This window comes from Puntigrus tetrazona, chromosome 13, assembly GCF_018831695.1.
Source record: "Puntigrus tetrazona isolate hp1 chromosome 13, ASM1883169v1, whole genome shotgun sequence".
Taxonomy (NCBI): domain Eukaryota; kingdom Metazoa; phylum Chordata; class Actinopteri; order Cypriniformes; family Cyprinidae; genus Puntigrus; species Puntigrus tetrazona.
In genome coordinates this window covers 5,054,812-5,070,328 of record NC_056711.1, presented here as the reverse complement: position 1 = coordinate 5,070,328, position 15,517 = coordinate 5,054,812, and the positions used below count along the sequence as shown (strand labels likewise).

General features: G+C 39.9%; 2 protein-coding genes across 3 annotated transcripts; one reads left to right on the top strand and one right to left on the bottom strand.

Moving 5' to 3' along the window:
* The first annotated feature begins 135 nt into the window (after positions 1 to 135).
* wdr32 (WD repeat domain 32) lies at positions 136 to 6,031 on the top strand. 2 transcript variants are annotated; one of them, XM_043255793.1, is made up of 7 exons: positions 136 to 741; positions 1,733 to 1,846; positions 2,066 to 2,263; positions 3,031 to 3,233; positions 4,080 to 4,151; positions 4,432 to 4,577; positions 4,657 to 6,031. In XM_043255793.1, the coding sequence occupies exons 1-7, from the start codon at positions 326 to 328 to the stop codon at positions 5,026 to 5,028; spliced, it is 1,521 nt and encodes a 506-aa protein (XP_043111728.1). In that variant the 5' UTR covers positions 136 to 325; the 3' UTR covers positions 5,029 to 6,031. The 2 variants fall into 2 exon arrangements, with proteins under 2 accessions (XP_043111728.1, XP_043111727.1); XM_043255792.1 differs by having other exon boundaries at positions 137 to 741; positions 4,077 to 4,151.
* Positions 6,032 to 6,864: 833 nt separating this feature from the next.
* On the bottom strand, positions 6,865 to 15,176 carry cpxm1a (carboxypeptidase X (M14 family), member 1a). Its single transcript, XM_043254503.1, has 13 exons — positions 14,870 to 15,176; positions 14,058 to 14,167; positions 13,831 to 13,970; positions 12,906 to 12,990; positions 12,566 to 12,716; positions 11,895 to 11,983; positions 11,699 to 11,822; positions 10,510 to 10,706; positions 10,176 to 10,355; positions 8,227 to 8,521; positions 8,000 to 8,139; positions 7,799 to 7,901; positions 6,865 to 7,489 (listed from the first exon to the last, which is right to left on the bottom strand). The coding sequence occupies exons 1-13, from the start codon at positions 15,120 to 15,122 to the stop codon at positions 7,167 to 7,169; spliced, it is 2,190 nt and encodes a 729-aa protein (XP_043110438.1). The 5' UTR covers positions 15,123 to 15,176; the 3' UTR covers positions 6,865 to 7,166.
* Positions 15,177 to 15,517: the final 341 nt, after the last annotated feature.

Genomic DNA, 15,517 nt, shown 5'->3' with positions numbered 1-15,517 from the left:
CAAAATAATATAACGCAGTTAAAGCAGTTATCTTAAATTTTAATATAGAAAACCCTTATTTTTTAATATAGACCGATAAGCCTTAAAACGAACAAAGAGCCCTGTCGAAGCCGCCTCACAATCTCAGTTCGGAACCGGAAACACGTAGTCTGTTGTGTGCGCGCATATCCGCAGCACTCTTGTGTTTGTATTAATGGATGTTTAAGCGGTTTCTGCACACGCTGCAAGACGGCCTGGCTCGCAGGTCCAGCGCCTGTCCGCGGACCGCAGGAGGGTGAGTTTGGGCGAGCCTCAAAACGGAGCCGCCGGTAACGCTCGTGCAACAATGAGCTCGGGACAGCCGAGCGACGGCGAGGAGCCGCGCGCAGATCCGCTGCGCGAGGAGGAGGAGGAGGAGGAAGAGGAAGAGGAGGAGGAGGACAGCGACGAAGACAGGTGCTCCAGCAAGCCGTCCTCTCCGCAGGCGGGCCGCGGGGGCGCCGGGACGCAGGGCGTCTGTAAGCTCGGGGCGGCCGCGGACGGCGGGACGAGCTCGGGGGGCAGGGGCTCGAGCGCCTGCGACTCTCTGTTCGCCTGGATCTGCGGGAGGACAGTCCGCAGGGGGCCGTTTGTGGACCCCGCGCGGGATCATTTCCGTACCATGACACGGCTTTATTCGTCCATGAGCCCGGCCGCGGATTCCGTGAACCTCAGTACAAAAACCCACGGAGCTGTCTTCAACTTGGAGTACTCTCCGGATGGGTACGTGTGTCCCGTTGCCCGGTATTGTTCGGGTGTCTCTATGACTGCTCATCATTAAAACAACACGAATATTTCAAAATGTATTCTTTGATAAACTTTCTTATGCTATCCGGTGTGCTGGAACGCTTTACTTGCTACTTAATAGTCAAGTAGTTTTAAGTTCAGTTCAGGGGGGAAATAAATACTTGAGCTGGGAATGACAGTTATGCTATTACTTTAGAGTTATCATATGAGTGAGTATTTCAGGATTTTTATATACATAACATAACTGCAACAGGATGTTGAAAAGTTGTTAGCTCTTTAATTGGACATTTATAAGTCATAAATTTAAAATGTCTGAACATTCTGTTGGATGCAAAACGATCTATTCAATTATTAAAATCTGTCAGTTATGTGTATATATATATATATATATATATATATATATATATATATATATATATATATATATATATATATATATATATATAAAATGCTTGTATGTATTCTGCCTAATTGACAAGTTTGTGCATGTGTGTGTCTTACGGTATTATTGACTTTTCCTAGTAGACTTTTATCTACCGTTCAAAACTGTTTCCAAAATGTTTGATGCATAAACGTTCATCTAGACAGAATGTGTAAGTATATAAGGCATAAGTTGCTAAGCGGTCGGTCCGTGTCAACAGACATATAAAGAAATGTTACTTATTTTCTTTTAAAGCATGTATTCAGTGTTTTGGGTCACTATGTTTTGCAAAGCACAATAGAGTTGTGATGTAAGTTAAAAATTCTACTCACTTTCGTAAAAGTTTTAACATCCTGTAAACTGTGAGTCAATTCTATCGTTTAATTAAGGTGATGCTATGTTTTTAATGCTATTTGTCTATTATATATTAAATTAAATCCTTGTTTTAACAATAGGTTAAAACTTTTTTTCAAGGACAGGAAACCTCTACCACAGAGAAAGGTTGTGTCATAATATATAAACACCTGTATAATGTTTTTTTTCTAGGTCAGTGTTGACGGTTGCTTGTGAGCAGACAGAAGTGCTTTTGTTTGACCCCGTTTCTTCCAGACACATCAAAACCCTGGTGGAGGCTCACGAGGACTGCGTAAACAACATAAGGTACATGTGCGCGCGATACGTAGTCGATCGAAGTGTGCAGAATCAGTTAATTCAGGAGCGTCGGCGTGTTGCACACGAGGGTTTGCATGCTGCTTAATTTGCCTGTCGCCTCTGTAAACGTTCGTTTTCCCGTCTCTCACGCCACAACGTGCGATGTCTGGCAAAATCACTCTGGGATGACCGCGGCGCCGTCTAAGCATGTGTTTGTTTCCTGTCCAGGTTTCTCGATAACCGGCTGTTTGCGACCTGCTCTGATGACACCACCATTGCATTGTGGGATTTGCGTAAGCTCAACTCGAAGGTGTGCTCGCTGCACGGCCACGCCAGCTGGGTCAAGAACATCGAGTACGACACGCACACGCGCCTGCTGGTGACGTCAGGGTTTGACGGAAATGTCATCACGTGGGATACCAACAGGTACTTCTTCTGGTTTAGAGCTGTGCGGTTCCTAAATTTAAAATAAAGAAATAAATGCATTTGCTGAAAATGTCCTCGCCCTCGAAGGCCAATCCGTTGTGTTTCTTCATCAGAATAGATTTAGAAAACGTTAGCGCATCGTTTGTGCAGTGAATGGGGGGCGTCAGAATGAGAGTCCCAACTAAAAACATCACGATAATCCACAAGTTCTCCACAGGATTGCAGTTCATCCGTTCATGTCTTGAAGTGAAAGGCTGTTCGGAAGAAGTGCATCCATCTGTCACCAAGGAGATCAATTCTGACCAAAATGTCCATAATCCACAATAATGCTTCCTTCAGTAAGTCCATCCCCTGTTCTCTCAAATATTTGGTTTCTCTCCTGATTCAGACGAGACCTTTTATTGACTAGAGAAAGCCATATCATGGATGGAAGACCCGTATCATATCCAGAAGCGATAGTTTTCAGTCAAAAGCTTCCTAATGACATTAGACAGACATAGAGTTATATGAATTGCTTGATGTTTTATCAGTCTCGTTCTGACGGCACCCATTCACTGCAGAGGATCCGCTGGTATGTAAGCGAACAAATGAATTCTACGTTTTTCCAAATCTGTCTTGATTAAGAAACGAACTAATCTACATCTTAAACGATTCTAGAGCGAGTACGTTTTTAGGACATTTTCAGTATTTTTTTTTTTTTTTTTTTTTTTTGGAGATTGCCAGTGGTTGTGTGCAACTGTGCTTCATCGCACCTGCTGTTTGTTTAGGTTCACAGAGGATGGCTGTCCACACAAGAAGTTTTTCCACACACGCTATCTTATGAGGATGCGTCTGACTCCCGACTGCAGTAAGATGTTAATCTCCACCTCCTCTGGTTACCTCCTCATCTTACATGACCTTGATCTCACCCAGAGCCTTGAGGTGGGCAGCTACCGCATCCATCGCGCCCGCAGAGCTCCACTCAGCACAGGTACTTACAGAAACTAACACGCGTGAATCTGAAAGGACGATTGCTAAACGCCGAAATGCATTCAAAGGGTGAATCTTGCTGTAGGTGGGAGAGGGCGACATTTAAAAGTTTCTTTTAATTTGAACTGATATTTACTGCACTGCATTTCAAAGAAATTCGACACAGACTCGCATAAAGAAAGGATTATTTCATGAATCTGACACCATTAATGCAAATAGTTTTTTGGGCGTGGTAGCCTTTTTCATATTGTTCAAAGACGGGGTTCAATTAAATTATAATTATAATGGGTAATAAAATTTTTCCACTGGGCCGTAAAATTATTAAATACAATGAAACGTGTCTAAATTGGCTTTACACAATAAACAATAGAAACAAAGCATGAGTTAATTAAATAAATTTTCAGCATCATTACTTATTTTTAGTGTCACATGATCCTTCAGAAATCATTCTAATATGCCGATTTGTTCCTGAACATTTATTATTGTCAATGCTAAAAACAGCCGTGTTGCTTAACATTTTTGTGGAAACGGTGATATGATGTTGTTTTTTCAGGAGTTTGCGATAAATTTAAAGTCCAAAAGTACAGCATGTCTTTGAAATAGATGGACAACATTACGCATGTCTCTTTACTATTATTTTTGATCAAATTAACTGCAAGTTATTTGATAGAATTAATTTCTTACATTTTTGCACAGCACTTCATGTTGTGTGTGTATATGGGTAATATAAAACTTAAGTTATATCAATAAAAAAACGTGCTATTGAAAACTGCTGATTAATTATGTTGTGAATCCTGTGCCCATCATCTTTTTTTTTTTTTAAGATCAAATCTGTTTTTTTCAGAAGGTTCATCGGCAGGTTCCCGGTCAGGAGGTTCCCGTCACACCATTGACAGCAAAACACATCCACACAGAGAGGGTAAGACTGAATTTAATAAGTTATTTGTTTTTTCATTTAAGATTTCTCCTAGAAAGATGAAAGATTTTTGTCATGCATTAAGCTGAAAGACTCCATGTAATTGTTTATATATATATATATTATATATATATATATATATATATATATATATGAAAAGTCATGAATATAGCCACTGATGCTCTTTGTGTTAAATTATGAATAAATAAGCTATTTAGTAGTTGAACCAAATAGTACTTATCCTACAAAGTTTTTATTCCAGTGTTGACCTGTCTTTATCCAGGCCTGTCTCCCAGAAACAGTCTAGAGGTTTTAACCCCGGAGATCCCAGGCGAGAAGGATCGTGGGAACTGCATCACCTCCTTGCAACTGCACCCCAAAGGCTGGGCCACGTTGTTACGCTGCTCCAGCAACATGGACGACCAGGAGGTCCGTGCCGCAAGCTACACCCACGAAGCGCAGTACAAACTAACGATCAAAGTAACCGTCTGCTTTCTGTCTTTCTCAGTGGACGTGCGTGTACGAGTTTCAAGAGGGCGCTCCTCCTCGACCCCCGGTGTCTCCTCGCTGCTCTCTGCGTCTCACGCACTACATCGAGGAGGCTAACGTCGGCCGAGGCTACATTAAGGAGCTGTGCTTCAGCCCGGACGGCCGGCTCATCTGCTCCCCGTACGGTTACGGCGTGCGCTTGCTGGCGTTCGACGAGCACTGCGCCGAGCTGGCGGACTGCATGCCTGTGCGGACGGCTCTGCTGAGGGAGATTCGCTCCATCTACTCTCACAGCGACGTGGTGCTCACCTCCAAGTTCTCACCCACTCACTGTCAGTTCGCATCGGGCTGCCTTAGCGGACGCGTAGCTCTGTATCAACCTCACTTTTAACATTCACTTACACTGATCGCTGGACTATTTGGAAGACGATTCTGATTGGTCGGGCAGATAATGGGAGAACGAAACTACCTTAAACAGAGTGTGTGTGGGTTTTTCTTTGTGTGTGTGTGTGTGCGTGTGTGGGGTCACACTGCATGTGAATGACCTTCTACATGTTTGTCATTTTTTTTTTTTAGATGTAATTGTTCCGTATGCTGTGTAAACCTAACCGTACGTGCGAGAAGGAAAGGAAAATGCATTGGTTTTTCTCCACGATAGAGGCTGAACGAGTCACGTGAGCAATTAGAGAATTCTGGGAGAGTGGTTTTTTTTTTGTTTGTTTTTTTGCAGCACTGCAGTAACCGCTTCAAGCCAATCATTTTCACGCAACTGCGAGCAGTTCGAGCCGATGGCAATTTTTGCATTTTGCCAAACGTTTTAGACTTTGCAATGCCATATTCGTTTTCAGAAACATTTTATTTCTGGAAGCGCGTCACTTTTACTAATCGTTTGTTTTAATTTTGGACTGCTTGTCTGTAATAACACTGAGGTCCGATTCATAGATTGTCAATGCAGTATGTACCATGTACGTGTGAGTGAGTATTGGGATGAATACGACTTCTGCTGATAGTTGACTGAATGGACTGGGAATTTTGTAATGTTTTTCATATGCTTCTGGCCTCTACGTGGACAATCAGCAGTTATGAAATGTTTAGATGCTCGCATCGTTGGGAGCTTTGAACTTGAACGTGAGGATGATGGGAGAAGGGCGGGTTTAATTGTTGGATGAGTGTTTTATACGGATGAGTTTAGCTTTCTTAAAATGAAAACGAGGACAAAATCTGAATGTTCGGCTTTTCTGGGACTAGTATCAGTTAGTCATCCTTCTCGGTTATTAAAATATTGACAAAGTTACCTTTATCCTCCACGATTCTCATTCGATTCACTTTATTCATGTTAATAACACTAAGGATGCAGTGGTACAGATATATTGAATAAAGAAACCCTTTTCATATCTCTTGTTTGGCGTGAGGGGAAAAAAAAAAGCTGTTTTTAAGCAAAAAATGAGACTTAGCAAACCTTAGCCTGACAGATTGCACGGAATATGCATTGCCATCTGGGACGTTATTAAAACCTTATTAAAATATTTAGGACAGGCGTGGCCCTTCGGGTCAAGCGCTGGATGGGGGAAAACGTCATTTTGTTAAAACTCTAGTGTTCATCATCCATAGGAAATAGAAAATATGTAGAATTAATTCCGTATGACAGAGTTTTAGATAATATACACAATACCGTTCATAGGATTGGAGTCATTAGGATTTTTTAAATGTTTTTGAAAGTCACAGTAAACCAGCAATATTGTGAAGAAGTATTATTATTATTATTATTATTTGAAGTGACTTGATGTTTGATAATTTGATATAAACCCACAGATGTACTGTTGTAGTATCTTGTAGTAAAAATCACATTTTTTGCTACATTTAAAAAAAAAAAAAAAAAAACTTTTATTTTTATTTACTTAAGTTTTTATTTTACATTACATTTACATTTATTTTAAAGCAACAGAGTGATCTTTTATGCTGATAACCGCAGGAACAGAAACGGATATATTGGTTTCCAAATCTTAATGAAAATGGATAAATGCTATATTTTAAATCCAGATATCCAGCTCTGAAAGTTTTCCCTTTCTTCTTGATGAACTGTCTAATTTCCATGTGTGATAGCAAGAGTTGTCCTCTGGTACACAGCTGCTTATCAGGCATCATGAATATGAATGTGTTTTACTGCGTTTCAGTAATGATGCAGTGCTGATGCCAGCAAATGAAGACAGCGGAGGAAACCAAGAGGTGCTTTCTGTAAAATCTTTTATTAGCTTTATTATAATATCATCATTACATTCTGAGCGTAGAAACCAGCTACGATCTCAGAGTCTCGCTCACAAGTGAGGCGTTTGTAGAAATCTCTGTTAGGAGTTTAAAAAAAAAACATTCAAATGTTGAACAGCAGAGAGAGAAAATAAGTAGCTTTTAAATCATTCATAAGACTCGACCGACTTTGGGGAGCAGTTTTCTCATTTTCATCTTTTAGGAGCGTGGAGGAAGCCGTTCCGTTAGTTTACAGCCCAGCATCTCGAAGTCAAGCTCATTATTTTATGCTCCGGCTTCTCGTTTCCGTCTAACTTTGTTGAGCCGCTGCTGTTCCCGGCGGCGGTTGAGGATCTTGGTGCTGGCGCGGAGCTTGCGCATTCTCATGGCCCGGATCCGTACCTGATTGTCCCGGGGGATTTTCCCACCGCTGGCCAGGATCTGTTTGAGACGGTCCTGCGAGGTCTTGGTGAGGGCAAAGTCACAGATGGTGGCGTGGGGCTCTGACCCTACGGAGCAGTGCCGGATGCGCGGGAAATAGCCTTCTGCCCACACCGTTATCTTGTACTCGCCTGGATTCAACAAACGCCAGTAATCGCCGTCTACAGCTGCAAGCATGTCAAAGAAAGGAAAACATCATTATTTTTAATATCAACAACTGTAGCTGAATGTAGCGATTTCTAGAGGTATAACAGGCTTATTATAATTGACCAAAGCAAGAAAAACTTTTACAGTACCTGAAATTAAATATTAAGTGAAATAAAGACAAAACAAATACAAGGAATCCTAAACTTATTTAATCTTTACATTTTTTTTAATGTAATTCTACTGTGAAGTGTGCAATCTTACATACTGCACCTTTAACCAATTATAAATCCTAAATATATCAATTATATTAAAATAAAGTAGAGGTATACCAGATCTTATGTCATGGTCCAGGCCGTCGACCTTAATGACAGCATTTGCGATGCCAACTTTAGTGTCCTTGTCTCTGATGACGCCCTTTATGCCTCTGTGCACCTGCAGAAGCCACAGAGAGAGAGAGAGAGAGAGAGAGAGAGAGCAGATGAAAATAGAAATGTGTTCGAGCAGGTTCACAGTCTGTGCGGTCACCTGACCTGCTCCATGTACAGCAGGAGAGACTCCTTGTTGTTCTCCCACTCGACAGGAAGCTCACTGGCATGTGGGAACTTATCACAGGACAGCTCTACAGTTATTTCGAAACAATTCGTGTGAAGGTAACTGAAGTCATTCATACCTATAATAAAGCAAAAATGGAACGTAAGGCCCTGATACGAGTAGGCGTGCGCACACTATATGCATGCGTGTTCGCTGTTTGACTCACTCCCTGGCACTGTGTGCCAGTCGGCTCCGTTGATGATGTTGTTGTGCTGCTGGAAGTCTTCAGAGTGACAGATCCTCCGCTCTGGGTTAGCCATCACCAGATTGGCTGACGCATAGACGGTGGCCAGCCAGCGGAAGAACTCGTCGTCTGCGGTGGGCGTGTCCTGGCGAGGGACCCAATCACGTGTGCAGTCGAAAGGGTAAGTGACCACCAGTTCTCCCCCGTGCAGATTAGCACTTAACACGAACGGGATGTCCTGCATCCAGCTGATTACAGCACGCGTCTCTGGAGCAACCTTAAACGTCAACATGTGCACAGGTATTCATATTATATACCAGGGTTATTATAATGAAACTAAAATTAAAAAAGCTTACCTGAAGGAAAATATTTTCATTAATTTTACAAAAGCTAGTTGCCAAAACAAAATTATACCTATATATTTGGACACAAATGTTATTATTTTAGCTGTTGATCAAAACATATTCAAGGTATTATATAATGAGTATGACTTAAAGTGCTCAGTTTTTACTGAATTGCAGCTCTTTGATATGCACCTCCCTCTTTTTAAGAGACCATAAACAATTGGACAGTATTTTTTACAGTTCATATCTTGCAATTGAGCTTTTCTCCCAAAATTGCTGAGAAAAAAAAGGTCAGAATCATAAGGTCATTTACCTAAATTTGTGCTCTCTTGAAGCTTTTATCTGTGCCATCCGAAAAAGGCACACAATTACACAAAAACAGACTTTTTACGACCTCTGGGAATGACTTGCCCAGCTCAATCCAAACAGCTGAAACCATTTTCAAGAAACGGCAAAAAACACATCTTAATCTTTATTTGGCCCTCCAACTCCAACTAGTACTCTCTATTCAAATTCAATTTCATTTATCTTTCTTATTTTTACTTAAAACACACACACACACACACACACTCTTGACCCTCTATCAATTGCATTTTTATCATCTAACTACTAGTTTTTCTTTAGAAACTAACTCTAGCTTTCTTTCTTCTATTCCGTTTACTTTAAATAAAACAGTAGGTTTCTTTTTTCCCATATTCTGTTATATTTTTGCTAACTGTACTGCATTAAGATAACTTGTGATAGTGCCTGCATGTTGTTGGTGTTTTGTTGGTTTTGACTGCTAAATGACTGACATGTATATGTAGATGTAAAAAATTAATAAAAAATAAATCTATAAACTAAAACTAATAAAGAACTGTTAAAAAACTATAACAAGCAACTATAAATACAATAAAATGGTGTACTACACAAAAACAACTAATCTATCTAAAATAACTAAATCTACACTATAAAAAACATCTATCTCAGGATCTGGTTTAGGGTCTAGTCTAGGATCTTGGTCTGGGTTTTGTTTCAATGCGAGTCTGGCCCCAGTAACCCCTCCTCAAGCACAAAAGTGAAATGTCTGCCTATAATAACCTCATAATCCACAGAAAAGACTTCTCCGTTTGTGTTGGTTTTATTACATATCAATCACCGTTCGGGATGAAGTTTGAATTTAATTTCTAATCTGTTTTCTTCTCTTTCTCTGCTGTGTTTTTGTATCTGGGGCCCCACCGCAGGGAGCTTCAGCTGACAGGAAGTGCTCACATTCTTCAGATCTGCTTGTGCACAATGCGTCCTCATCTCTACGGCACAGACTAACAGACTATTGAAAAGTTCAATCGACACTTAAACCTCCTTTTCACTCTGCGTCCAAATAAAGCAAACGGTATGAGTGTACATAGAAACCCCCGAACGAGCCCAAAGCTCCGCCGCTATCTTTGTCAAACAAGACGGATTCATTGGCTTCTCTAAAAACAATTAACACTTCCGACACAAACATTATAAGCTCTTTTTGAAAAATATTGAGACAACTGTACCCAAAGTGTCGTTTATAAGAAAGTGCCCAGTATGAAAGGTCCAGAAATGACAGTTCTTACGTACTAACGCTTCGGTCGAGGTGTAGTACTCTGGCATGGGAATGTAATGGTTGCTCACTCTCCTCTTGCCCATGGCTAACTCCTGAGCATCCCACATGATGTTGTTAAGGTCAGGGAAGTTATGGTTCATGTCAATGCCTTCAAAGCTGTATCGTCCAAGAGCCCAGCCTGACAGTTCTGAACCCTGTGGAAACCAACAGATGCAAATGTAAATACTAGAGTGGAAGATCACGCTATACTTTAACTGTAAATAGAAGGTGTGATCTGTAATTATAATAAAAACTCTACCACCTGTGACTTCAATGCTTTTTGCACATCAGTGCTTGGTGTCAGCTTACCTTCTCATAGGCTGTTTCATACCCGTCTGGGTTCATAGATGGTAACAGGTGGATGCGTGTGTCCTTCACCAGCTGTAGGACGCGCTGATTCCCTCGGGTATATTCACGACAGATGTACTGCATGAGATTTAGCAAAAGCTCCCGACCTAAAACTTCATTGCCATGCATCCCGGCAACATAACGAAACTCCGGCTCACCTACATGCACACAGTGTTATCACAAACAGTAAAATATGTCTATCTAGGAAAAAGAGTTCATTTAAAATCATGCATTCACAACCTTTTTTCCATTCTTTATGCACTCAAATCAATATTTAGGCCTAATTCTGAATGGCACAGATAGGTTTTTACCCCTAAACAAACTAATAACCTTAATGTGATGTGTATTTGATGTCAGGTCTTTTGTAATAGTACTAATTAACCAAATGAACAGTTTTTTTGAATACACAGTAACCAGATTTATGTTTTTCAACAATAAATCCAATTTGTTTCAATCTTTTTAACTGTTTGGACATTACTTGCTCCAGATCTATTCCTATTTGAAACATGCTCGTACTTTTTAACAGACTAAATATAACTGTTTTCACAATGAACACTTATGATTTCAAAGAATTAGAAAAAATGCTTTATGAAAAAAAGATGTTTTCAAATAAAATGTATCCCATGATTAGTCCAGCGATTTTACCCGTTTTTACCCGTGTAAACAACAAATATGCAACACATTATGTTTATGTATGTTAAACTAGAGGGTTAAACGTAAATTGAGGGTTAAAGCATGTGATGTATTTCTGAGTTAAACAGCAGCCAGAAATAATATCAGGCTGGTCTAAAATTCTCATTTAAAGTATCAAGGAACAATTTAATCGTAACATTTTCCGCGATCAAAGAGAGATTAAAGCATTCAAACTGCTACAATATGCTTTTGGTGCGTCCCCAACTAAATCTGATCGATGATGGAATGTTTATTCTGGCCAAATCAGTGATGAAAAGCAGATGTGTGACAACAACATGTTACATAAAAGTATGATGAATAAGCAAAAATGAGCCTAAAAGCGAAGAAAACATCTACTATCTGTGTCAAAGAAAAAAAAATGGTCATGAAAAATTCATTCTCTGGGAAACCGTTACTGGAGCACCAGATTATGTGTGTGGTCTATTATAACACCGGGGTCTTAAAAGTGAGCGCTTACCAAGCTCGTGTTTTCCTGGGTTGTCGGATATTTCCATAACATAAAGTTTGAGTCCAGTGTAGCTCCTTCCAATGGTGTAGATCCGTGTGATATTGGGACACTCGTCATTCACAGACTTCATCAACTAGAGGGAGAGCGATGTCTGTCAGTCCACTCACATTAATAAACAGAATGAATGTGAAGGTCTCAGCCCAACCTTCTTCATCTCGTTGTAATTATGGTGTCTGAAGTCAAGGTCGTCTGAAGATCCGCCCTCGTCCTCAGAAAAATGTGAGCTGTCAGGATCTACACATATAGACAGGTTTTGTCAAACCGCACTTTTAATGAATTAACTATTAAATAATTTAAAGCTGCAAAATAATACACCCCTGTGTTGTAAGATGTAACCCCAAGGTTGTTGAGGTGTTTGGCTAATAATTCTATGAAAGTGGAGAAATACACTGCCATTAAAGTGCCCATTATTTTTAAAAAACTATCTTTGCATGCAGTGTGTAACACAGCTCTAAGTGAACGAAAGCATCCTGCAAAGTTTTAAATCTAAAAGCGCACCGTGCATAAAGTTATTGTTACACGTAATAAAGCTTTAAACTCAACTTTGCATCACAAGAATTTGTCAAATTTTAACATGCATCCAAAAAGGATCAAAATTGTAAAAATATTTCACAATAGAACTGTTTTAACTTTTTTTTAATCACATAAATACAGCCTTATAGTAGGATGAGCATAAGAGACTTCTTTCAAAAACATTAAGAAATCTTACTGGCATCAAACTTTTGAATGGCAGTGTATGTGAGAAAATAGCCTGATGCATTTATATTCATGCTTAAACCCAATTATATTTCAAAGTGCAGTGGGTTAATGTTGAACCTGGCACTGGGCAGCCCAGCACTTCGGCGCGGAGGCAGATGGTGCCGTTGCTAAACCAGGTCTGTGGGTTAATGCGAATGTATTGTGCCACCGAGGGCTCGGGAAACAGAGCCAGAACCGGCGTCTCCAGATCCTCGTTCCCAATAAACACCTGCACAGAGATTCTCACATCAGGAGAAACAATATAGCACACAACCAGAGCAGAAAAACCTGTGCAGGACAACATTGCTTTACAAAAGATAGGCTTTAAAGAATGATATGCCCCTCTACTTTTATAAACCTTAAACGGAAAACCGTGGTGCAGAAGTAGTTTACCATTACTTATAAAACATAAACTTACAGCTTCCTCTGATCCGTTCATGCAGGGCCGCCAGACTGAAGAGTCATTACTGAACTGCACCTTATATGTGCGGACCCAGTTCAAGCTGCACACAAATAAAGACGAGCACTATTTTGGCAAGACGAAAAGAACGAAATTCATATATCTTAAAAAAAAAAGACTTTTAGTCAGCGTAAGCATACTTAGTACAGAAGCGCTTATTACAGAAATTATATACTTATAAATAATATAGGACTATTTAAGTGCAAACTGAATGTAATGTTTTCGGACACTGCATGTAATTTACATTTAAATATAAATGTATTATAATTTTTATTAAGCGTGACATTTTGCACATTTATGATGAGGTTGCAGTTTAATACATTTAAAAATATTAACTACATTATCAAAACAACATGCTACATTTAGAGCTAAAAATTATAATCAGGAACTTTCCATCTGCTTTATTCCTGCTAAAACAAGACAAATCATTACTGACACAGTGGTTTAAAATGTGCTATAAAATTATACATTTAAATTGACTTGATTAAAAAACATAGAATACATTAAGTGGCCTTTTACTTCATTAATGTCACATGATCTGCAAGTATAACATTTTTGTTTTAATAACAAATTTTACATTTCCAAGCACACTAAAACCAAACGATCAATACAATTAAGTGCACTATTGTTTTTTTTTCAACTATGTTGCTAAAACCAAACTACATATTTTAAAAGAGAACTGCGAAAGTTACATGAAGTAATAAATGATCTAACAAATCAAATAAAGTAGTAAGTAAAAAATAAAGCATAAATAATAGCATATATAAAAACGACCTATCAACGGTAAGCACACCTATGGCTGATATAATGATATACAAAACGACAGATTTTGAGTATAAAACGGTTATAGCTGATTGGTTGTAGATTAAAGACACACACCGACCTCCAGATAGAGTTTCGGCCCTGGAGGATGACGCCAGTAAAGAGGGTTGGTCTGAGAGCATTCAGCTGTAACCACTGCTCCTGATCCTCCTCCCCAGCGCACCACGCTCCGTCGTACTCATCCTCATCCTCCAGACCGGACTGCACACAGCACACGTACGCCAATCACTACACGCTTCACCCAATCCACCTCCAAAGGCTCCTCAAACAGACTCGCGGCGGGCTCACCTGTATGTTCAGGCGTCCTCGGTGAGGTCCGAGCCCAACGCTGAAATACGAGGATGACTCCAGCTGATCATCGGAGACTTTCAGGGACTCCAAACCCAGCGGTGGACAATCTGATCAAGTGAGATTGAGAGAGAGAGAAAAAAAAACATATTTAAGACTCCCAGGGAGGAGCCTGGCAGTGTTTAGAAGTTTAGGGAGCAATTTTCTCCCCCTTCCGAAACCTTTCCAGAAGTAAACATCTTCTTCTGGTGGGAATGCAGGAACGCTGAGCGTGCGAATGTCCCTTTGATTCACAGTTATTGCTCAAAACAAAGGCTGCTGAATCAGCATAATGCTTGTTGCTTAAGCATTCCTGGATTCCCACAAATTCTTGACCTAATTTCCCCTTAAGTATAGAGCCTGATATTAAACAGATGCCATCAGGAAAAAGAACAAACTTTTGCAACACAAGTAAAACACAAAACGACTGGCATTAAGTGAATAAGTATGTGCTACACTAATGTACTGAATAGACACCAGACACTACTGAATAATGAACAGTGACTAAATATTACTAAACATTAGACAAAGTCACTTTTTTCAAAAAAAAAAAAAAAAAAAAAAAAAAAAAAACTGAGACATTTCTCTAAATATCTTCTTTTATGTTCAATCCCTTACAAACATTACTGATCGTTTACTTAAGTAGTAAAAAGGTCATAAACGGACTCATGGTTGTTATTTTTAGGCATGTTATAACGGCGTGCCATAGGATGTTTAAAGAAAGCCGTTCTGAATGTATATATACTCCCAGACTGATCATGAACTCAACTCGCCTGCTTTTGCTCCTCGGGTCTCTTTGTTCATCTCTTCTCCATCTCCACTGGTATTCCTCTGAGCGTGGTCTTCGTCGGCTCTTGCTGGGTCCAAACCCTCAGTAACACTCTCAGCCAGATTTAATATTGACTTTAACTCATTAGATTCAGATTCGGTAACGTTATAATTAACTGTCTGATCTTCAGACGAAAAACAGGCACGTGCAAAGCAAAGTATTAGTGCGGCACAAACGTGTGCTCTTTGCATCGTCATTTTCCTTCTCCGTTATCCTATATTCGCGTCCAAGACTACAAGCAGAATTTAAAAGTCAGATATTGGAAGAACGCCCCGTAACTCAATACCGGACCGCGGCCGCTACCGTAAAGTGTAGAGTAGACGCGTGAGGACTGGGCTCGGGTTTTCAAGATGCATCTAAACCCTGGGCACCCTGCTGTATCGCATCGATGCATTTCCAAGGCCTTTAAATTATCAACAAGATCAAACTTTGTGAAAGCATCGTTGTACACAATTTTCATGTCGCCCTCTGATAGATAGTTCATACTTTTTTGGTTAAAAAAAAGAAGAAAAAGAAAAGAAAAATGTATTTATTTATTTCGTGACGATACAATTTAACGTTTCAGTCATGCATACTGCATTGCATTATGTAT